This window comes from Pinus tabuliformis, chromosome X (assembly GCF_031772625.1).
Source record: "Pinus tabuliformis cultivar Carrire ecotype Pingquan chromosome X, CPIR1, whole genome shotgun sequence".
Taxonomy (NCBI): domain Eukaryota; kingdom Viridiplantae; phylum Streptophyta; class Pinopsida; order Pinales; family Pinaceae; genus Pinus; species Pinus tabuliformis.
Window position 1 is genome coordinate 586,808,716 of NC_142308.1, and position 23,285 is coordinate 586,832,000.

The 23,285-nt window shown below is 37.1% G+C and overlaps 1 protein-coding gene across 1 annotated transcript; it reads left to right on the plus strand.

The window, feature by feature from the left end:
* The first annotated feature begins 17,185 nt into the window (after positions 1–17,185).
* Positions 17,186–22,951, plus strand: LOC149141382 (uncharacterized). Its single transcript, XM_089447535.1, has 4 exons — positions 17,186–17,439; positions 17,722–18,982; positions 19,086–19,382; positions 19,472–22,951. Exons 1-4 carry the CDS (start codon positions 17,429–17,431, stop codon positions 22,793–22,795), a joined length of 4,893 nt encoding a protein of 1,630 aa, XP_089303661.1. The 5' UTR covers positions 17,186–17,428; the 3' UTR covers positions 22,796–22,951.
* The last annotated feature ends 334 nt before the right edge of the window (positions 22,952–23,285 follow it).

Here is a 23,285-nt window from a genome sequence, read left to right on the forward strand (position 1 = left end):
TTACCAAGGATGTGGGAGACAATGCTTTGGAGTGCAACATTCCCCCATTCCTTGGCTTGCACCCAATCTTCAATGTGGACTACCTTCGACCATGCTTCCCACCATTATTGGACACGTAAGACATTGCAGAACAAGTCACACCAGCAAAAGTTTCCTCATCTCATGGAGGAACTCAACGCAATGGGTACCATTGATTCCTAAGGGGGGAGGAATGATCCAGGTGGATATTGGTGGCCACCTACCTATCCCACTTGGACCCCCACCATTGTCTCTTTCAATTTTTCATTTTCCTTATTTGTAGCACAATTTACTATTTTTGGCAGTTTTTCGGGTCCTGAACATCAGAGCCGTTTTGAGGCCCTAAACGACTATTTTTTGGCAAAATTGCTCTGGTGATTGAAGCAATCAGGTCATAATTTGTAGTCCTTGGAGATATATTTCCAACTAGGTAACATACTTGTCAAACTGAGATAATATGATCAAGTTACGACCCCGAGAAGTTGGCTGCCCAACTAACCCCAACGAGGCCCATAAACTCTTGGTGTTACATCTCCTTGGGTTAGGGTTTTGTTTGTTTAGGGTTTCTCTTATTGTTCAATAATAAAAAGGCCCTTGAGCTTCATTGTAACTCAGTTCAGAGGCATGTAGCCACCACATCTCTTCTCAGAGATAAGCTACCATTGCCCGAGCTAGTCTTATTTCCATTATGTTTGTAAGCATACTTCAATATTTGATATTAATGAAATGAAGTGTTATTTATGTTGCATCTCTGTATTTATGGTTATATTTGTAATTTGTTGTGTTTCTGTTTAAATCTGGATCATACTTTGTGCACTTCTCTCTAACTTAGTCCAATCATCAACTGAAACTGAACCAAACCAACTGAAAACTATACTGCAATGTGAAAGATGAAATTTTTTTATTACAATCGAATCCACACTCAAACTCTGGTTTACACCTAAACACCAATTGCTAAAAACTAAAAACTGAAATTCCAAAATGAAAGAATGCTCCATCTTGTGAGCTTAGTTATGTACATTGTTCCTATTCTAACGAGCTGACTTTATCTTTCTTCAAGTTATCTGAAACTTCCAATGCAACCAATCTAACATTTGTTTTGAAAACCAGACTCCTTGATTATAGTTGGTTAAAATTAAAACTTGACAATATAATGATAACTCAGAATAAACTTGATCTTCACAGTGAAACCATGGTTGCAAATTTGAATTAAAAAGCTCTTCAATATAAATGACTACAGGATCATCAAAGTCATAGATGTCATATCTTTCTTGACCTTCAATGTATTATGTAATTTTATTATCATAGTTGAACTTTTCACGCATGTTTTCTATTTCAAATTCATAACATAAAACAGAAAATTCCCCACTCTCAATAACAGAGGGAAGCAATATGTCTTTTCGTTGTTGTTGAGAAGAAATTCCAAAAAAATGATCTTGATATGGAAAAATTTACCGATCCTCTAAGATTACAAGCTCCATTTGAATTTCCTTGGAATACTCTTCTAAGAAATGAATATTTTCTTCTGAGAAACATTTGCATGACCTTAAATAAGAGGACAAAAATGAAAAACAAAAAATTATCCACTTCACTATCAGTATACCCATCATTCCATTCTCCAAAAACCTTGAACAAAAACATGATCTACTACAAATTCTTTTTCCTCCATCCATGTTTCCAAGAAGCTAACCAGAAATCTTGTTATGGAGGTTATGGACTTCGCAGAAAAACATTCAACCCAATTTTCGCACTTCCCTTGGAATGAATCATAAAATAATCTCATGTACACATCTTCACACTTGACTTTAAGAAGATTAGTAAAGTCACGAAAATTTTTGGTATGTTTCAAAGTCATGCTCAAATCATCACCACTAAATTTTGGTCCATTTCTGAGAAAATATTCATCTTTGGGTAGACGATTAGGAAAACCAGGAATAACTGTAAAATCTAAACTTGCATACCTTGAAATAATAGTAGCAATGTCTGATTCTTCATTGGCCTAGTGAAATAACCATTGAATCATTTGAGCTATGAATCCTTCTGACAATGGAGTCACCATGGAAGCTTCTAACTCTAGATTCTTCAAACTGGAGTTGCTAGAGAAAACACCTTGTAGCCAAAACTGATATACAAATCTCTCTTTTCCCTTATAGATCTGATCTTAAATAATAAAATCGTTTAGGGAAAATATGACTTTTTCTCCCCAGCAGAGGCACGAAAATGTTATCTCTTAAAAAAATATGGCTGCGGGAAAACCTCTAAGGTAACCTCAAACCTCTTTGAGGTTGAAATCTGACCCTTCAGTCTGGAGAGGGATCTCTCCCTAAAAACTCAACTACTCAAGGCCACTATAGTAGAAGGTTTGCAATTGAGTCCTATTGCCAGATTTATCGAAAATGATTGAAATTTGGTTGGGCTATGTGAAAGTTCCACTATTCGGCATGGAGTCTAAGCCAATTAGGTCCTATACAAACATCGTTTCGTTGAGTAAAACACAAAAGAAGGGTAGCAATAATTCCTTTGACACTTAAGTGATGTAGAGGAAGATGAAGGAAATTAGTGCAATGGTTAAGTGAAAAACAATTATTAATCCCTGAAATATAAAGAAAAAATTGCATAAAATATGAATCCCAATCTCATATTCTTTTTATCAGACATGAGGAAATATAAAACAAAGAAAAAAAGACAGAGAAATACAACACGGGAATTTAAGCAAATGCTCATAAAGATTGTTTTCATTAATTATTTTCTCAAAATACACAAGGATGTAAAATCTCAGATAAACACCAATTCTTTCTTCTTCTATAGTCTTTCCTTATAAAAACAATACAATAACTGAAACATATTTGTAGCTCAAATATAATTACACTAATCCAATAATAGAACTATACATATCTTAGGTACATGCATATGAAACTTTCCAAACCTATTTGCATCTAAAGATCATTTTGTTGCTCGAGTGATGGCTAGAGATAAGGATCAACAAGTCGAATTTGGTGAAATGGCATCCAAGTCAATGACTGTCCATGAGCTTTTTCCTCACAAAATCTTGAAAAATAGGGTCCAGTGATCCATTCAAAAATCCAAAACCGTGATAGATTTTAGAAAACTGAGAGAGGTTTCTTTAAATGGGTCTGCTTCGGACAAAACATTCTTTTGATTTTGAAAAAAATGTTCTCATTTGTTTGGAAAGCGTGCCCAAAATTATTGTGTTGTATAGGAAAAAACAGAGTTTTAACTGACCATTTTTATAGAAATGTGTTGCTACTCCCATTATCAGCACATTTTCCTTTTTTTATTTTCAAACGCATGATAACACTGACACTCCCGTTGTCAATGCATTTTTTAAATTTTCAAAACTTCAGCACTGCTAAGACTCCGTTGTCAACGTTTTAAACATGTTTATTACAAATATTTTATTGACAACATTAAAAATTTTCAAACTTAAATAATTGTGATAACAAAATCACAAAAATATTTATTATATTTCTTAATTTTAAACCCATACAAAATTCTAATATATGCATTAAAAAAGAAAAGAACTATAAAGAAGAAGGATTCAAAAAAATATTTATCAGTGGAATTGGGAAGAATAACAAATTTGCAAAATATACATATAAAATATAAAAATAATGAAAAATAGTTTCACATAAAATGATTTATTAATGGAATTGGGATAAATAACAACTTACTTTTATGTTGATTTTTTTCCATTTACTTAAAAAACAAAAAAAAAAATTACATATTCAACAAAGGTCTAGAAAAGAGGAAGTCAAAGGTCATTACCCAAATTAAAAAAATTGCAATTTTTTTAATTTGGGTAATGACCTTTGACTTCTTCTACATTAAACATATAATTTAATAAAAAAAATATATATATATATATATATGATAAATAACTTAAATATTTACATTTCATTGGCTTTCTCTGCGTTAAACCTATATTTCAACAAGTCAGAAATTTATGATAACTAACTTAAGCATTTACATGTAAAATTTACTCAACATTTATTTTTATTCAACGCCAAATACATTTGAAAAAAGAACAAATGACACAGAAGCTTAAATCCCAGGCGCCTGAGTAAATAATTCTACCTCTAATTTTAATGTTCGCCAATCATGTAATCCCATCGTGAAAATAGCACTAATATGTCACCATCTTAGGAATCCCCTCATGAAAATAGCACTAAACACCTCCATACTGACTCTTTATTGTTATGTATAATCTTATGTGTATCATTTAAATCCAACATTACACATGCAACACATAAAGCACGCCCATTAGAACAAATGTGACAGTTGCCCATCCAATGCATAAAGACGCCCATTAGAACAAATGTGACATCCGCCCAATACTTCTAACACATTTGCCAGAGATTAATGCAGTCGCCTAGAACACTTCCAGCGATCTATCCACACTACTGCACATCATCATTTTCGCTAGAGATCTCTATAGGCCTGCAACACATTCCTCCAGCGATCTAACTACACGCCTGTGCATAATCATTTTGGCCATAGATATTTATTATTGCCTACAAGACAACACAGGAATTTATGCAAATGCTTATAAAGATTGTTTTCATTAATGATCTGCACAAAATACACAAGGATGCTAAATCTCAAATAAACACCAACCCTTTCTTCTTCTACAATCTTTTCTTATATAAACAATAAAATAACTGAAACAGGTTTGTAGCTAAAAACTAATTACAGTAATCCAATAATAAATGTATAAATATTTTAGGTACATGAATATGAAACTTTCCAAACCTATCTACACCTAAAGATCATGTTTTTGTTGGATCCATGGTTGGAGACAATGATTAGCAAGTCGAATTTGATGAGGTGGCATCCAAGTTAACAATTGTCCATGAGTTTTTTCCTCACGAACTCCTGAAAAATAGGCTCCAATGATCCCATATAAAATCCAAAGCTGTGATAGATGTTAGAAAACATAGAGAGGTTTTTTTAAATGGGTCTGTTGCAGACAAAAACCTCTTTCGGTTTTGAAAATTTCGTTCTCATTTGTTTGGAAAGCGTGCCCAAAATTATTGTGTTGTATAGGAAAAAAACATGTTTTAAGTGACCATTTTTACAGAAATGCGTTATTACTCCGGTTTTTAGTGCATTTTCCTTTTTTATTTTCAAACATGCGATAACGTTGACACTCCCTTTGTGAGTGCATTTTTTAAGTTTTCAAAACTTCAATAACGCTGACACTCTCGTTGTTAGCGTTTTAAACCTGTTTATTACAAATATTTCGCTAACACTGTAATTGTCAGTGTTAAAAAATTTCAAACTTAAAGAAATGTGATAATAGTTGGCTTCATGAGGATGATCATGGATGTCAGCGAGAAGCCTATAAACCATAGACCTAATCCATTGGGTTATTTCCAGCTTCTTACTTGAAACCTGTATTGTACTCTGTGAACTTCTCTCTAACTTAGTCCAATCATCAATTGAAATTGAACCTAACCAACTAAAAAATGTACTGCAATGTGAAAGCTGAAAATTATTTATTACAATCGAACCCACACTCGAACTCTGGTTTCAACCTAAACACCAATTGCTAAAAACTAAAAATTGAAATGCCAAAATGAAAGGATGTTCTGTCTTATGAGCTTATTTATGTACATTGTTCCTATTCTAACCAACTAAATTTATCTTTCTTCAAGTTATATGAAACTTCCAATGCAACCAATCTAACATCTATTTTGAAAACCAGGCTCCTTGATTATAGTTGATTAAAATAAAAACTTTACAATACAATGATAGCTCAGAATAAACTTGATCTTCACAGTGAAACCATGGTTGAAAATTTGAACTAAAAAACTCTTGAATATAAATGGCTACATGATCATCAAATTCATAGATGCCATATCTTTCTTGATCTTCAATGTATTTTATAATTTGATTATCACGGTTGAACTTTTGATGCATGTTTTCTATTTCAAATTCATAATCCAAAACAGAAAATTCCCCACACTCAATAACAGAGGGAAGCAATATGTATTTTCGTTGTTGTTGAGAATAAATTCCAAAAGAATGATCTTTATATGGAAAAATTTGTTGATCCTCTAATATTACAAGCTCTATCTAAATTTCCTTGGAATACTCTTCTAAGAAATGAATCTTTTCTTTTGAGCTACATTTGCATGACTTTAAATAAGAGGACAAAAATGCAAAAAAAAAAAATTTGTCCACTTCACCATCAGTATACTCATCATTCCATTCTCTAAAACCTTGAATGGAAACATGATCTACTACAAACAAAAAATCCTCCATCCATGTTCCCAAGAAGATAACCCAAAATCTTGTTATGGATGTTATGGACTTCGTAGACAAACATTCAATCCAATTTTTTCACTTCCCTTGGAATGAATCATATAATATTCTCATGTATACATCTTCACACTTGACTTTCAGGAGATCAGTAAAGTCATGAAAATTTGCGATATGTTTCAAAGTCGGGCTCAAATCATTGCCACTAAATTTTGGTTCATTTCTAAAAAATATTCATCTTTGGGTAGATGATTAGGAAAACTAGGAATAATTGTAAAATCTAAACTTGCATACCTTAAAACAATAGTAGCAGTGTCTGAGTTCTTCATTGGCCTAGTGAAATAACCATTGAATCATTTGAGCTATGAATCCTTCTGACAATGGAGTCGCCATGGAAGCTTCTAACTCTAGATCCTTGAAACTGGAGTCGCCAAAGAAAACACCTTGTAGCCAAAACTAATATACAAATCTATCTTTTCCCTCAGAGATCTGATCTTAAACAATAAAATCGTTTGGGAAAAATATGCCTTTCACTCCCCAACGGAGGTGCAAAAATGTTATCTCTTAGAGGAAACCTGACTGCGGGAAAACGTCTAAGGTAACCTCGAACCTCTTTGAGGTTGAACGCTGGCCCTTCAACCTAGATAGGGATCTCTCCCTAAAACCTCAATTACTCAAGGTCACTGTAGCAGAAGGTTTGTAATTGAGTCTTATGGCCAGATTTATCGAAAGTAATTGAAATTTGGTTGGGCTATGTGAAAGTTCCACCGTTGGGCATGGAGTCTAACCCAATCAGGTGTTATACAAACACAGTTTCGATGAAAAAAACACAAAAGAAGAGTAACAGTAAATCCTTTGACAATTAAGTGATTTAGAGGAAGATGAAGGAAATTAGTGTAAGGGTTAAGTGAATAACAATTATTAATCACTGAGAAATAAAGAAAAAATGAGCATAAAATATGAATCCCAATCTCATATAATTTTTATCAGACATGAGGAAATATAAAACAAAGCAAAAACAAACAGGGAAGTACAACACAAGAATTTCTGCAAATGCTCATAAAGGTTGTTTTCATTAATGATCTACTCAAAATACAGAAGGATGCTAAATCTCAAATAAACACCAACCCTTTCTTCTTCTGCAGAGTTTTCTTCTATAAACAATACAACAACTGAAACAGGTTTGTAGCTCAAAATAATTACAGTAATCCAATAATAGAAGTATAAATATCTTAGGTACATTCATATGAAACTTTCCAAACCTATCTGCATCTAAATATCATGTTGTTATTGGAGTCATGGTTGGAGATAAGGATCAGCAAGTCGAATTTGGTGAGGTGGCATCCAAGTCAACAACTGTCCATGAGCTTTTTCCTCACGAAATCCTGAAAAATAGGGTCCAGTGATCCCTTCGAAAATCCAGAAATGTGATAGTTGTTTTTTAAATGGGTTCGTTGTGAACAAAAACCTCTTTCAATTTTGAAAAATACATTCTCATTTATTTGGAAAGGGTGCCTGAAATTACTATGTTGTACAGGAAAAAGTAGAGTTTTAACTGACCATTTTTATAGAAATGCACTGCTACTTCCATTGACAACGCATTTTCCTTTTTTTCTTTTCAAACACATGATAACACTCTCATTGTCAGTGCATTGTTTTAATTTTCAAAACTTTAGTAATGCTAACACTCCTGTTGTTAGCATTTTAAACCTGTTTATTACAAATATTTCATTGACACTATAATTGTCAGTATTAAAAAAAATCAAACTTAAATAAATGTGATAACAAAATCCCAAAAATATTAATTATATTTCTTAATTTTGACTTTCAAAGCACAACACATTCAAAATTCTAATAATATATTCATATGAAAAGAAAAATGAAGAAGAAGGGTAGAAAAATGAATTTATTAGTGGAATTGAGATAAACAAGTGCTACGTAGTATCTAGTATCTGCTGCTAGTTTAAATATAGCTAATTAGAGTATGAATTGTTGAAAAGTTGTGAGTTGATCAATTAAAGCTTTCACTAAAAAATAGAAATGAAAGTGAAAATGTTGTGCTAAAATGGTGATTTTTGGTGAGCACTTTACATCATTGGCGGTAATGAAACTTTATTTCTTTGGCAGTGTTTTTTTCAAATTGATATGGAGAAACCTAGTTTCAAGTAAATCAAATGTCAATTCCAAGAAACTTATTTGCACAACATTTTTTCTCCTACAAAGTTCATGAGCATTGTACATGATTGATATAGAGTTGAATGCAATTGTGTTTGTGGCAAGCAAGATAAGGGAATATGGAACAAAACTTTTATTGGTATCTCTCAAATGGCTTCCTTCTTTAAACATGATTGCTTTCTTTTGCAGGGAAAAATGGAGTTGGCATGATTTATAATTTTTTATTTAGTATTAAATTAATTTTAAAATTAAATTGTAAAGACAAGTTAATTAATATTTGTGAATAATACATAATAACACTTGTTTTACTATTAATTTAACAAATAGATTATAACTAACACATTTATATAAATTAAATCACTAGTAACTATAGATAGATATTAAAACACTTAGTTTATAATCAAAATACTTAGTTCCTAAAATATTTCATGTCGTTAAAACTAAAGAATTCATTAAAAATAAATTAAATATTAAAATAAATAAAACCCATTTTCAAATATTTTCCAAATATTATACACGCGTCTATGATTTGTGATTTAGTATTAAATTGGTTGAATTTGACACATTCACTTTGAATAAAACCAAGAATAAAGTTGTAGTAAATTAAACAACTTTAACGAAATTCACACATTAAATTTTTGAATGGTAACCGAGACCAATATTTTGTGTTTGGTTTGAGGAAATAAGGTAAAACAACTTAAAAAAAAAAACAATTTAAATATATGAGAAATTGAAGACTAATCTCTCAATAAATGTCGAGCAATCTCTTGTTCTGCAGCGACTTGAAGCAAAATATGGAAATTCAAAGCGAGATCCTAGTAATATCCCACATTTGTAGAATTAGTTTGGATCCCATACCCGAACCTCTGCATCGTAGAATTTGAATCCCCTAAAATGAAATGAAGAGCTCCAATGCATTGCATTGGAGTTTCAAATCCTCCTTTGACCTACAAAAATAGATACACCCAAACATTAATCACAAAAAAAAAACTTGAATTCTTAATTCAAGGATCTAGATGGATGCTGGTGGCCACCCGCATATTCCACATGGACCCCTACCATTGTCTCTTTCATTTTTTCAGTTTCCTTAATTGTAGCACAATTTACTATTTTTGGTAGTTTTTTGGGTCCTGAACTTTGGGAGCCGTTTTGAGGCCCTAAACGACATTTTTTGGGAAAATTAGGGCCAACATTGATTATGGCCACTTGTTAGCTACTCAGAAGATGTAGTCCTCAGATTGATATTTCTAGCAAGGTATTGTGCTCATCAAACGAAAATCATATGGAAAAGTTACGACCCAGGAAGTTGATGTACGAATTTACACAAACGAGGCCCATAGTTTTGGTGTTTCATCTCCCTAGGGTTAGGTTTTTGGATGTTTAGTTTTTTCCGTTGTTTCTCAATTATAAATAGGCCACTGAGCCTCATTGTAACACAGTTCAGAGGCGTGTAGCTGCGACATCTCTTCTCAGAGATAAGCTACCATCGCCCGAGCTAGTCTTATTTCCATTCTGATTGTAAGCATATTTCAGTATTTGATATTAATGAAATGAAGTGTTATCTTTCTGCATCTCTATATTTATGGTTATATCTGTAACTTGTTGCATTCATGTTTAAGTTTGGGTCAGTGGTATCAGAGTGGTCTGCTCTTTCTCTATTTTTATTTGCATGCCCCCAACAAGGTCGGGATATAAGGAGTTAGGGCTCGAACTGGTCGAATATTTGCAAGACCAGCCTCGCAAATCCTGACGGCCTCCCATGGCAGAAGAGAAGAAAGACGAGGGGGTACGAGATCCTTTCAAAATCTTGCTCGAAGAAGCCCTCGAGCGATAGAGGAACATGATGATAGAAAACTTTGCCCAGATCCTTCAGTGGCTACCTAAGGGCGACGATTCTCCTTCCAACAGCTACCTTAAAAGTGCCATGCCCTTTACGGTACAAGTTAACTTTGACATCCCCATATTTGAGGTTCAGATAGGTGCGGACGTCGTAGATAAATGGTTAAATCTGCTAGAAGGGTATTTTTTTGTTCATGATTTTTCCAACCGGGAAAATATTACTTTTGCACTTCTCAAAGTTGCCCCCCACGTTAAGGATTGGTGGGAAACCTACTGTGAGAAGAATGATGAAAGTAAACCCTCACTATCTTCGGTCGCACCCACTTGGAATTTGTTCCGAGATGCCATTAAGGAGCAGTATTATCTTATCGAGAGCTATGAGGATAAATACATAAAGTGGACCACGCTATGGCAGGGAAAGGACCAAGACATGTCAGAGTTTACCAATCTTTTTCATATCCTTCACATGAAGTTGGGTATCAAGGATTCTGAGAAACATTTGGCACTCAAGTACTGTGGTTGCCTACACAGGTACATCTAGGATGAGATGGAGTTCTTAGACATCTCCTCGCTCGGCATGGCATATCGATACGCTATCAAGCTTGAGCATAAGTTTAAACAAAAAAAAGTGAGACTTTGGATCTACGAATCCAAAACAAGGGAAAGGTGCCCCTAAACTGCAGAGGAAAAGGCAAAGCCAAAGCGGGACAGCCCAAGATAACCCATTGAATCCACAAGCAAAGAACAACACCACGAAGACAAAGAAGGACACAAGAAAGTGGTGTGAGTTCCATAAGAGCTCCACTCACAACACAAGTGAGTGTCGGGCCAAGCAGTCAATGGTGGTCAAGATGAAGGCTTCCGAGTCAGACGCATGTTCCGACTCTAAGTTAGAACCCGACAAGGGGAATGATAAATGGAAGAAGATCATTGACGCAGAGCCCAGTGCCATTGTGGCCACCACCAAGATCCAGAATATTGAGCCTAAAGATCCAGAGGAGGAGGAAAGCATATTCCACTCACATGTGTGGGTGAAGGGTTCTCCGTTGTAGTTCATTATCGACAACAGGAGCAAAAAGAACCTTATTTCAGCAAAGGTCATAAAGTGGCTAGGCCTACCGACTACAACACATCTGCAGTCGTACACCATCATGTAGCTTCACCAAGGACGAGATCTCTGTGTCAGCCAACAATGATGCCTTCCCTACAACATCAAGCCCTTCATGGATGAGGTATTGTGTGATGTTGCTCCTCTTGAAGTTTGTGATGTATTATTAGGACAACCATACTTGTGGAACCAACATGATCTATATGATTCTAGACTCCGCTCTATTATTATTTATTTGCGTAGTAAGTTATATAGGATACTGGAGGTAGCCCCACCTACTGCCATCTCTTTTATATCTACTAAGCAATGCAGTAAGATCATCTCCCAGACTAGGAAATTTGTTTTCTTTCTTATTCACTCTCAAAATAAGGCAAAGGTAATAGCCACATCCATGGCCCCTGGGAAGGGTTCCTCCATGTAGCAGAAGCGGGTGGATACAGTCGTGGAAGAATACAAGGATATCTTCTCCTCGCCCATAGGGGTACCCTTGCACTGTCAGGTCACGCATTCGATCGATCTGACTCCCAGAGAACCTCTATCCAATAGGCCGATATATCGCCACTCCATTATGGAAAATGAAGAGATCAAGTGGAAAATCCAGGGTTGCTGCAAAAAGGGCACATCTGACTAAGTTCCTCGCCTTGTGGGAGCCCAATTGTATTTGCACAGAATAAGGATGGGACTTGGAGGCTCTGCATTGATTATCGGGCACTAAACAAAATCACTGTCAAGAACAAGTATCCAATCCCACGAATTGATGACCTTCTGGACCAACTCATGGGGGATAAGTATTTCAACAAGATCGATCTGAAGTCTTGCTATCACCAGGTTCCAATAGAGCCCACAAATATATGGAAGACCACCTTCAAATCCAAGGAAGGCCTTTTTGAATGGTTGGTTATGCTATTCGGGTTGACAAATGGCCCTGATACTTTTATGAGGCTAATAGATGACATCTTACGACCCTTCACCAACTCATTCGTGGTTTCTTATCTAGATGACATCCTCATCTTCAATAAGAGTTGGGAAGAACACTTGCAACACATTCGGCAGGTCCTTCAAACCCTTCGACAACACAAACTATGTGCCAACTTGGAGAAATGCACCTTTGGCATGAGCCAGGTCCAATATTTGGGTTACATCATAGATGAGTGTGGTGTGCATGTGGATCCGACTAAGATCCAAGTCATTCGGGATTGGCCAGTCGTGACCATTCTAATGGAGCTTCGCATCTTTTTGGGCCTTGAAATTTTTTATCGGAGGTCCGTGTTAGGATTCTCCCATATCACTTGGCCTTTGAGTCAGATTACTAAGAGCGGGGTCAAAGAAAATTTTTCCTGGTCCGAGTCCCAACATAAGGCGTTCATTGAGTTGAAGCACCAGCTCTACTCTGCACCGGTACTTACACTACTAGACCAACAACAACCATTTGAAATCGAGACAAGCACCTGAAACTATGTTATTGGTGTAGTCCTCACCCAGCATGGACATCTAGTGATCTATCACAGTAAGACACTTTTTGATAAATATCGTTAGTACCCCACCTATGATAAAGAAATGTATTCCATCGTGTAGGCTTGCCGGCAATGGAAGCATTACATTCTAGGGAAGGAGATGGTCATCCACACCAATCATCGACCACTTTATTTTATATGGACACAAGGGAAGTTACAAAATGATCGCCATTAGAAGTGGTCTACATATCTGCAACAATTCCACTAGAACATTAAATACAAAAAGGGCAACACCAATAATGTTGCAGACTGCCTCAGTCGACCCCCAGTTGCAGCACTGACTATTGTTCTCAACTCTTGTGGCCACGAGACCTCTGGATGGCTGCAACTATAAAAAAATGATCCAGAGTTCGCTTCCACATACCATATGTTAGTAGATTGAAAGCAAGCTCTTGATTTCCACCTCCATGACACATTATTGTGCTACCTGGGCCACCTTTATGTTCCTTGAAGCGACTGTGCCAAGATGATTTGGGAGGTGCACTACAGTCAGGTCGCAGGACACTTTGGTGTGGATAAAATTGTGGCTATACTACAAAAGTAATTTTATTGCCCCAAACTCCGACTAGATGTTGGGAAATATATCAGATTCTACAGTGCCTGTGCCATCGCCAAGCCAACCCTCAAGAAGCAAGGCTTGTACACTCCTTTGCCTACTCCCAGCCAATTGTGGGAATCCATCTTCATGGACTATATGTTTGGCCTCCCTTCTACCAAGCATGGTAATTACTGTGTATTTATGGTCGTGGATAGATTTTCTAAGATGGATATATTGGTGGCCTGTAAGAAGAGTATCAGAGCAGTGGAAACTACCAAACTCTTCTTTGAACAAGTATGGGTATATTTTGGGATCCCACAGACCATTATATCAGATCGGGATAGCAGGTTCCTTAACACATTCTGGTCAAGCCTCTGGAAACTATTGGACACCAACCTGACCAAGTCGATTGCCTTCCATCCCTAGACTGATGTCCAGACGAAAGTCATCAATAGGATGATAGTGCACATACTTCACATGTACAACTCCAAGCATCCACGAACCTGGGATGAGAGTCTTCCTTATGTGCAACACAATTATAATAGAGCTCTCCATAGTCCGATTGGTCGCAGTCCCTTTCAAGTGGGTCTAGGATTTCAACCATTGTGTTTGATTGATGTTTACATGTCTCATGCAACTGCATGGACAGAATCCACACATGTATTATCTGAGGTTGATAAAGTGACCAAATTTATTGAATGCATCCAACACATCCACCATCAGGTTCACGACGTCTTGGAGAAGTCAAATGCCAAGTACAAGTGACTACATGACCAACATTGGGTGCCACACAAGTTTCAGATGGGTGACAAAGTTTGGTTGCATTTGTAGAAAGAACGCCTTACCATAGCCCATCAGAAGCTCATAGCACCCTGATATGGTCCTTACATTATTACCATGGTTGTGGGAGACAATGCTTTTGAGCTCAATATTCCCCCTTCAATGGTTTGGACCCAGTGTTCAATGTGGACCACCTTCGACCATACTTCCCACCATTACTGGACACATCAGATGTTGCAAAACAACTCACATGAATAGACTTAAACCCAGACTGCATGGAACAAGACACAATTGATCGGATTATGGACACACAGGTCAAGAACAATCGCCAACAGAAGATCCAACTACATCGGATTGTCAAAGTTGACGAACTCCTACACCAAGGCAAGTGACTCACCACGGACCAAGTTCAACAGAAGTTTCCCCATTTCATGGAGGCACTCAACGCAATGGGGACCATTACTTCCTAAGGGAAAGAACTGATCCAGGTGGATGTTGGTGGCCACCCGCCTATTCCACTTGGACCCCCACCACTGTCCCTTTAAGTTTTTTAGTTTCCTTAATTGTAGCACAATTTACTATTTTTGGTAGTTTTTCGAGTCCTGAACTTCTAAAGTCGTTTTGAGGCTCTAAACAACATTTTTTGGGAAAATTGGGGCCAACATGGGGGTTTGATCATTGTTGGACACTCAAAATTTATAGTCCTGGGATAGATCTTTCTGACAAGGTTACGACCTTGGAAAGTTGATGTACCGATTTACCCAAGTATACCAAAGTTACGACCTTTGAAAGTTGATGTACCGATTTACCCAAACTGGGCTCATAGTTTGGCGCTTCATCTCCTACGATTAGTTTTTTGGATGTTAAGGGTTTTTCATATTTTCTCAATAATAAATAGGCCTATGAGCCTCATTGTAACACAGTTCAGAGGCATTTAGCCGCCACATCTCTTCTCAGAGATAAGCTACCATCGCCTGAGCTAGTCTTATTTCCATTCTGTTTGTAAGCATATTTTAGTATTTGATATTAATGAAATGAAGTGTTATTTATGCTGTATCTGTGTATTTAAGGTTATATCTGTAATTTTTTTGGGTTCGTGTTTAAGTGTGGATCATTAAATAAGATCAATTTCTTGAATTCTTGAATTCAATTTCTTGTAACAAGGTCAATTTCTTGAATTTTTTATATACTTAGACACACGAATTATAAAAGCTATGCCTAAATAAAACAAATTCAATAAAGTTAGGAAATAAATACTCATCCTAAAATTTAGTAACTATATATTATTGTATAGTTGTTACATCCCGTAAAGAAAATTATAAAAAGTTACGAAAAAGGTCAAATTATAAATTAACTAGAAAAAAAAAAAAATAAACACAACCTATAATTAATGAAATTGGAATTTAAAATAGAGGAAAAAAGACCATTTCAAATTAAAAAGTAATAAAACTAAAAACTAAAAAATATATATTTGAATTTATTTATTTATTTATTTTTTTGCCTTTTTTAAATTTGTCATTTTAAATTGAAAATGTGGAGAAAAAAATATAATTCATGAAAATAGTAATAATAGGAAAAAAAAAAAAAAAGATAAAACTAAAAACAAAAAAATGATAACTAATAGAAAAATGAAAATTACTAAAAACCTCAACTAATCATTTTACAAATAAATAAATTTAAATAATAATAATAAATAACAAAAATTAAATTCTTAATTATAAATAAGTGACAAAAATATTTGTTAAGAGACAAAAGAAATCTAAAAAACAAACTATCCATTAGTGAGTAATGACAAATTTACAAAATATAGTGAGTAATGACAAATTTACAAAATATTCATATAAAATAAAAAACAATTTCAAATAAAATAATTTATTAATGGAATTGGAATAAATAACAACTTACTTTTATATGGCTTTCTTTTCGGGAAAATAAAAAACAATTATAATTATTCAACAAAAATCTGGAAAAAGATGGAAAATTTTTAAATTTGGATAATGACCTTTGACTTCCTCTACATTAAACATATACTTTAATAAATAAATAAATTATGATAAATAACTTAAATATTTAGGTTTCATTGGCTTCCTCTGCATTAAACCTATATTTCAACCAGTGAAAAATTTATGATAACTAACTTAAGCATTTACATGTAAAATTTACTCAACATTTATTTTTATTCAACGCCAAATACATAAAAATAGATGACACTTTGGAGTAAATAATTCTAACTCTTTTGGATTTAAGAAATCTGTGGTTTGCATCTTTTTTGAATCAGTGACAGTATGAACATTTTTATTCCAACGTTTCAAATCCCAAATGGAATTCTAACTCTATTTTTCGCCAATCATGCATTCCAGTTGTGAAAATAGCACTAACATGTCACCATCTTAGGTATCCCATCATTTATTTTTATTCAACGCCAAATACATAAAAATAGATGACACTTTGGAGTAAATAATTCTAACTCTTTTGGATTTAAGAAATCTGTGGTTTGCATCTTTTTTGAATCAGTGACAGTATGAACATTTTTATTCCAACGTTTCAAATCCCAAATGGAATTCTAACTCTATTTTCGCCATCATGCATTCCAGTTGTGAAAATAGCACTAACATGTCACCATCTTAGGAATCCCATCATGAAAATAGCACTAGACACCTACATACGGAGTCTTTATTGTTCTGCATAATGGGATGTGTATCATCTAAATCCAACGGTACACATGCAACGCATAAAGCACGCCCATTAGAACAAATGTGACAGCTGCCCAATACTTCTAACACCTTTGCAATAGATTAATGCAGTCGCCTAGAACACTTCGAGCCATCTTTCTACACTACTGCACGTCATTGCACATCATCATTTTCGCTAGAGATCTCTACAGGCCTGCAACACATTCCTCCAGCGATCTAACTACACGCCTGCGCATAATCATTTTGGCCAGAGATATCTGCTGTTGCCTACAACACATTCCTCCAGCGATCTAACTACACAGCTGCGCATCATCTTAGCGGGGCTAAGATTCTTCCAGTTTTCTATAAAGTGAAGCCTGCCGATCTTGATGGACTTTACGATGAAACCCTGCTCTCCCACCGAAAGAAAGGGCGACATGACAGAGAGACTATTAAGAGATGGAGAGGCGCGCTTGCCAATGTCCCAAAATCAGATGATTTGATGCTGGCCGGGTAAGAATTCTTATAATCTTTTCCCAGAGCATCCTGTTTCATTGCAAATTCCAGGTATCTAATAAGCATGGAGCAAAATTAATCATTAATTTTGCTCTGCAAATTGGATGCATAGTTTACTATACTTCATACCTGTTGGATAGCCAATCTGCAATGGAAATAGCTCAGACTTTCCCATCCTGGTAAGTGTTAGTTTTCAATTTGTTGGAATAATAGCTACATATCACTCGAGTGTGTTTCTCACTGCTTATTAAATTATTTTACTCTTAACTGAATATTCAGGAACAAAGAGGAGAACAAAAAGGCGCTCATGAATAAGATTGTGGAAAGCGTGTTGGAATATATTCCAGAACCATCAGAAGTGTTCAGGCAAAGCTACGAAGTGCAAAGAGCCTTGGAAAGTATTCTCGACGAAGATGTTCCAAAGCAATCCAATGTCAACCAGAGTGCGCCCATGGAAGAGTATTACATTGGGCTGAGGGAAAAATCAGAAGCTTTTAAAAAATGGGTGCTATCGCAGCAAGAGGAGCAGCCTGTGGAGGCTAAGGTTGTGGGAATTCTGGGTGCTGTCGGAATTGGGAAAACAACGCTGGCGAAATTTTTTTGTAAGATATCAAAATTCAAAGAATCCTCCGTTTTGTTTAATTTGAGAGAACGTGCTCTAAAAGATTTGGAAGGTAAGGTCATTGAGGACTTCAAACATAGTCCCAATATCGAAGTTGAGAGTGTCAAACAGCATCTCCCGTCTTGTGACGCTCTCGCCGTAATATTAGATGAAGTTGATCATGTGGATCAACTTGTTGCGCTATTGCCAATCAAGAATGTTCTTCACCCAGAAAGCTTGATTTTGGTTACCTCTAGTGCCAAGGATGTCCTTAATATGTCAGGCATCTCAGATTCATCCATTTATCATCTGGCTGGACTAAATAGAGAAGACTCCCGAAAGCTTTTACTCTCCTATGCCTTCGATCTCCCGTATTCACAACACCCGTCCATTTATCATCTACTTGGACTAAATATACAAGATTTCCAGAACCTTTTACTCTCCTATGACTTGGATCGCCCGTTTCCACGACACCCTTCTGATGATCCGCTATTTGAATCTCTGGTACAAAAGTTTGTAATGGCCTGTGATGGTTTGCCACTACCGTTGAAAGAACTAGGGGAGCGTCTGAGTGGAAAAGACAGATCTGGCTGGGAAGAGCAATTGAATCAACTTCGACACAACTGCATACTACCTATCGAGATAAAGCATAAACTTAATATTTGTTATGATTCACTTAATGAAGTGGAACAACAAATATTCTTAGATGTTGCTTGCTTCTTCATAGGTGAAGACAGTGATAGCGCAACAAGGATATTCGGCATGGAAGGACTTGAGAAGCTAGAGAACAGATGTCTATTGCAGGTGACCAGTAAAATAGAAATGAATGAACTCCTGCGAAATTATGGAAGAAATAAGGCTAACAGATTAACGCCACGTCGGCTTTGGCATCAGGAGGAGACCAAGCAGATCAATGATTTGCTTGAGAAATCGTCATCTGTAAGTGCTTCTGCAATCCTTCAAACCTTTGTAAACCTTTGAATTTCCATTTATTCTTAAGAGAAATGCATCTCTGTATTTTATAGTTATCATGATTGAACAGGAACTAGCCCAATTCCGTGGAATTACAATGAATGGAGACCCCGGAGATGAAACTGAAATGCCATGTTGCAAACAGAGTGGTGAGACGTTTAGTGGTTCCAGGAATTTGAAATTTCTTGCAGCTCAAGGTGGTTATGTAGAAAAGATATTGACTAGGGTGGGATCAGCTGATCTCTTATGGCTAAAGTGGCATAAGTGCACCCACTCTTCTCTTCCTTCCTGGATTTCCATGGAGAAATTACGCGTTTTAGAAGTGGACGGAAGCAAATTAACAGAATTGTGGCAAACTGAATCTCAGGTTTGGTAAATTTTTGTGTTCATTATTCCTTCGTTTCATTTCATTTCGTAGATGAAAATCGTCTGATAGTTGATATCTAAACATCGCAGGTTCCTCTCCAGTTGCGGGAGCTAAATATCTGCGCTCCCCTTTCACTGTTTCCACAGTCCATAGGTCAACTGAAGCTCCTTGAAAAGATTGTAGTGAAATATTCTGGACCACTCCCATTCATAGCTTTGCCGGAAGAATTTTGTCGGCTGCGCTCGTTGAAATACTTAGAGATGACAGAGTGCTCAGGAATGATGTCGCTGCCCGATTCCTTCGGAGATCTAGCAAACCTCCAATATCTCGATTTGAAAGGCGCTTCTTGCTTGCAGATGCTTCCAAAATCATTTGGGAATTTAACTCTACTCAAGTATCTATCTCTGGAAGGGTGCAGTGAGATACGAGAGCTGCCTGGTCTGGAACATTTCACTTCTTTGGAGACGTTAGATGTTAGGGGATGCAAGAATCTCGAGAGCATACCAGAGTTGGGGCAGCTCATAAAGCTCCAAATACTAGATGTTAGTGGATGCAGCCAGATAAAAAGGCTATCAGGTTTAAAACATTTGAATTCTTTGGAGACGTTTATTGTTAGCGGATGCCAGAAGCTCCAGAGCATACCAGGGTTGGGGCAGCTCACAAAACTCCCAGAGTTAAATGTTAGTGGATGCAGTGAGATAAAATTGCTGCCAGGTTTGGAAAATTTGACTTCTTTAGAGTCTTTTAATGTTAGCGGGTGCCAGAAACTCCAGAGCATAGGAGGGTTGGGGCAGCTCACAAAGCTCCAAACACTAGATGTTAGTGGTTGCAGTGAGATACAGACGTTGCCAGGCTTGAAACATTTGACCTCGTTGGAGACTTTTAATGTTAGGGGATGCGAGAAGCTCCAGAGCATAGATGTTAGTGGAAGCAGAGGGATACATACGCTGTCAGGTTTGGAACATTTGACTTCTTTGAAGAAGTTGAATGTTAGTGGATGCAAGAAGCTGCAGAGATTACCAAGTTTGGGGCTACTCACAAAGCTCATAACAATAGATGTTAGTGGGTGCTGTGAGATACAATCGCTCTTAGGTTTGGAACATTTGACCTCTTTGAAGACGTTGAATGTTAGTGGATGCAAGAAGCTGCAGAGCATAAGAGGGTTGGGGCAGCTCAGAAAGCTTCAAATATTAAATGTCAGTAGATGCTATGAGATACGAGAGCTGCCAGGTGTGGAACTTCTAACCTCTTTGGAGAGGTTGAATATTAGTGAGTGCAAGAAGCTTCAGAGCATACGACCGTTGGGGCAGCTCAGAAACATCCGAGCACTAGATGTTGGTGGGTGCCAGATACAATGGCTCTTAGGTTTGAAATATTTGACTTCTTTGAAGAAGTTGAATATTAGGGAATGCAAGAAACTGCATCGCATACTAGGGTTGGGGCAGCTCACAAAGCTTCAAATATTAAATGTCAGTGGATGCTATAAGATACGAGAGCTTCCAGGTGTGGAACGTCTCACGTCTTTGAAGACGTTGAATGTTAGTGAGTGCCAGGACCTTGAGAGCATACCAGAGTTGGGGCAGCTCACAAAGCTTCAAATATTAGATGTCAGTGGACGCCACAAGATACGAGAGCTTCCAGGTGTAGAACGTCTCACGTCTTTGAAGACGTTGAATGTTAGTCAGTGCTGCGTTGAGAGCTTCGAACATTTGACTTCTTTGCAGACGTTGGATATTACAGGATGCTGGAGCCTGGAGAGCATACCAACGTTGGGGTCGCTCACAAAGCTCCGAAATCTAAACCTTTCTGAATTGAGAAGCCTACGAGAGCTGCCAAATCTGGAACATTTGACTTCATTGCAGAACCTGCTAGTTGATGGATGCAAGAGTCTGCAGAGCATGCCAAATCTGGAACATTTGACTTCATTGCAGAGCCTGCTAGTTTTTGGATGCAAGAGTCTGCAGAGCATACCAAGTTTGGAGCACCTCACAAACGTCGAGACACTAACTGTCACTAACTGCGATGACATAAATTCGCTCCAGGGTTTGGAACATCTGATTTCTTTGAAGAAGTTGTCGGTTTGTGGATGCAAGAAGCTCGAGAGCATGCCAGGATTGGGGCACCTCACAAAGCTCGAGACACTAGATGTCATTGGATGCCAGCAGATACAAACGCTCCCAGGTTTGGAACATTTGGTTTCTTTGAAGAAGTTGGATATTCTTAGATCCCGGATACAAACACTCCAAGGTTTGGAAAATTTGATTTCTTTAGAGAGTTTGGCAGTCGAGTTCTGCAAGGAGCTGGAGAGCATACCATCGTTGAGGTTCCTCCAAAAGCTCAAAACCCTAGATGTTCGGGGATTCTTTGAGAGACGGGATCTGCCAGGTGTGGAACATTTGATTTCTTTGGAGCATTTGGAAGTCGTGTTCTGCGAGGCGCTGAAGAGCATACCACCGTTGAGGTTCCTCCAAAAGCTCAAAAGGCTACATGTTGTGGGATGCCATGAGATACAGGATCTGCCAGGTGTGGAACATTTGATTTTTTTACAGAGTTTGAGTATCACGAATTGCAAGAAGCTGGAGAGCATACCACCGTTGAGGTTCCTCCAAAAGCTCGAACGCCTACAGGTTCTGCGATGCAGTAAGATACAGAATCTGCCAGGTGTGGAACATTTGATTTCCTTAAAGAGTTTGGAAGTCGCGTATTGCAAGAAGCTGGAGAGCATACCACCGTTGAGGTTCCTCCAAATGCTCATGAGCCTACATGTTGAGGGATGCCCTAAGATACAGGATCTGCCAGGTGTGGAACATTTGATTTTTTTAAAGAGTTTGTATGTCAGGGATTGCAAGGCGCTGGAGAGCATACCACCGTTGACGTTCCTCCAAAAGCTCAAAACCCTATGTGTTGCGGGATACCCTAAGATACAGGATCTGCCAGCTGTGGAACATTTGATTTTTTTAAAGAGTTTGTATGTCAGGGATTGCAAGGAGCTGGAGAGCATACCACCGTTGAGGTTCCTCCAAAAGCTCAAAACCCTACATGTTGGGGGATGCCCTAAGATACAGGATCTGCCAGGTGTGGAACATTTGATTTCTTTAGAGAGTTTGAATGTCGGGGATTGCGAGGAGCTGGAGAGCATACCACCGTTGAGGTTCCTCCAAAAGCTCAAAAGCCTACGTGTTCAGGAATGCCCTAAGATACAGGATCTGCTAGGTGTGGAACATTTGATTTCTTTAGAGAGTTTGGTGGTCAGGGATTGCAAGGAGCTGGAGAGCATACCACCGTTGAGGTTCCTCCAAAAGCTCAAAACCATATGTGTTGCGGGATGCCCTAAGATACAGGATCTGCCCGGTGTGGAATATGTCAGGTCGTTGGAATCGCTTCTTGTTGCCGATTGTCCGAGCGTCCAGTAGGGTAGGGGAGTACTCGAGCAACTGCTCCAACGAAAGACTCACCTACAGGGTGGTGCATTAAAGGTTGCTGTCCTCCGTGTTCGGTTCCCATCCATGTTTGAAAGTTAGAAAGAAGACCTGTAAATACAAGTACAACTCAGTTGAATAAGTAATACAAGTCTGTAAATACAAGTACAACTCAGTTGAATAAGTAATTTTAGCCTTAGTATACAGAACTATAGAAATGCACAAAAGAAAACGTGTACGTTGTCTATTACACATAAGTTGTGGTTTAATTGATATAGGAAACATGAATAGATAATTATGAACATAAAACCCTGCAATTTTGAGAAGTCTAAATACCCAAAATAAAGTTACAAATGCTTAGGTTCTAAGTTCGAATACAGTAGGGCTTAAATGAGTGCAATGGAATAACATGATTAAACATAAGACCGACAAAATTTCTTAATAGAAAACTAATAACACATGCTATGAGAAATAATAGAACATC

Coding starts and splice junctions, on each gene's coding strand:
- LOC149141382 (XM_089447535.1), top strand. Junction 18,983..19,085: donor TGCTTGAGAAATCGTCATCT/GTAAGTGCTTCT, acceptor ATGATTGAACAG/GAACTAGCCCAATTCCGTGG. Junction 19,383..19,471: donor TGTGGCAAACTGAATCTCAG/GTTTGGTAAATT, acceptor TAAACATCGCAG/GTTCCTCTCCAGTTGCGGGA.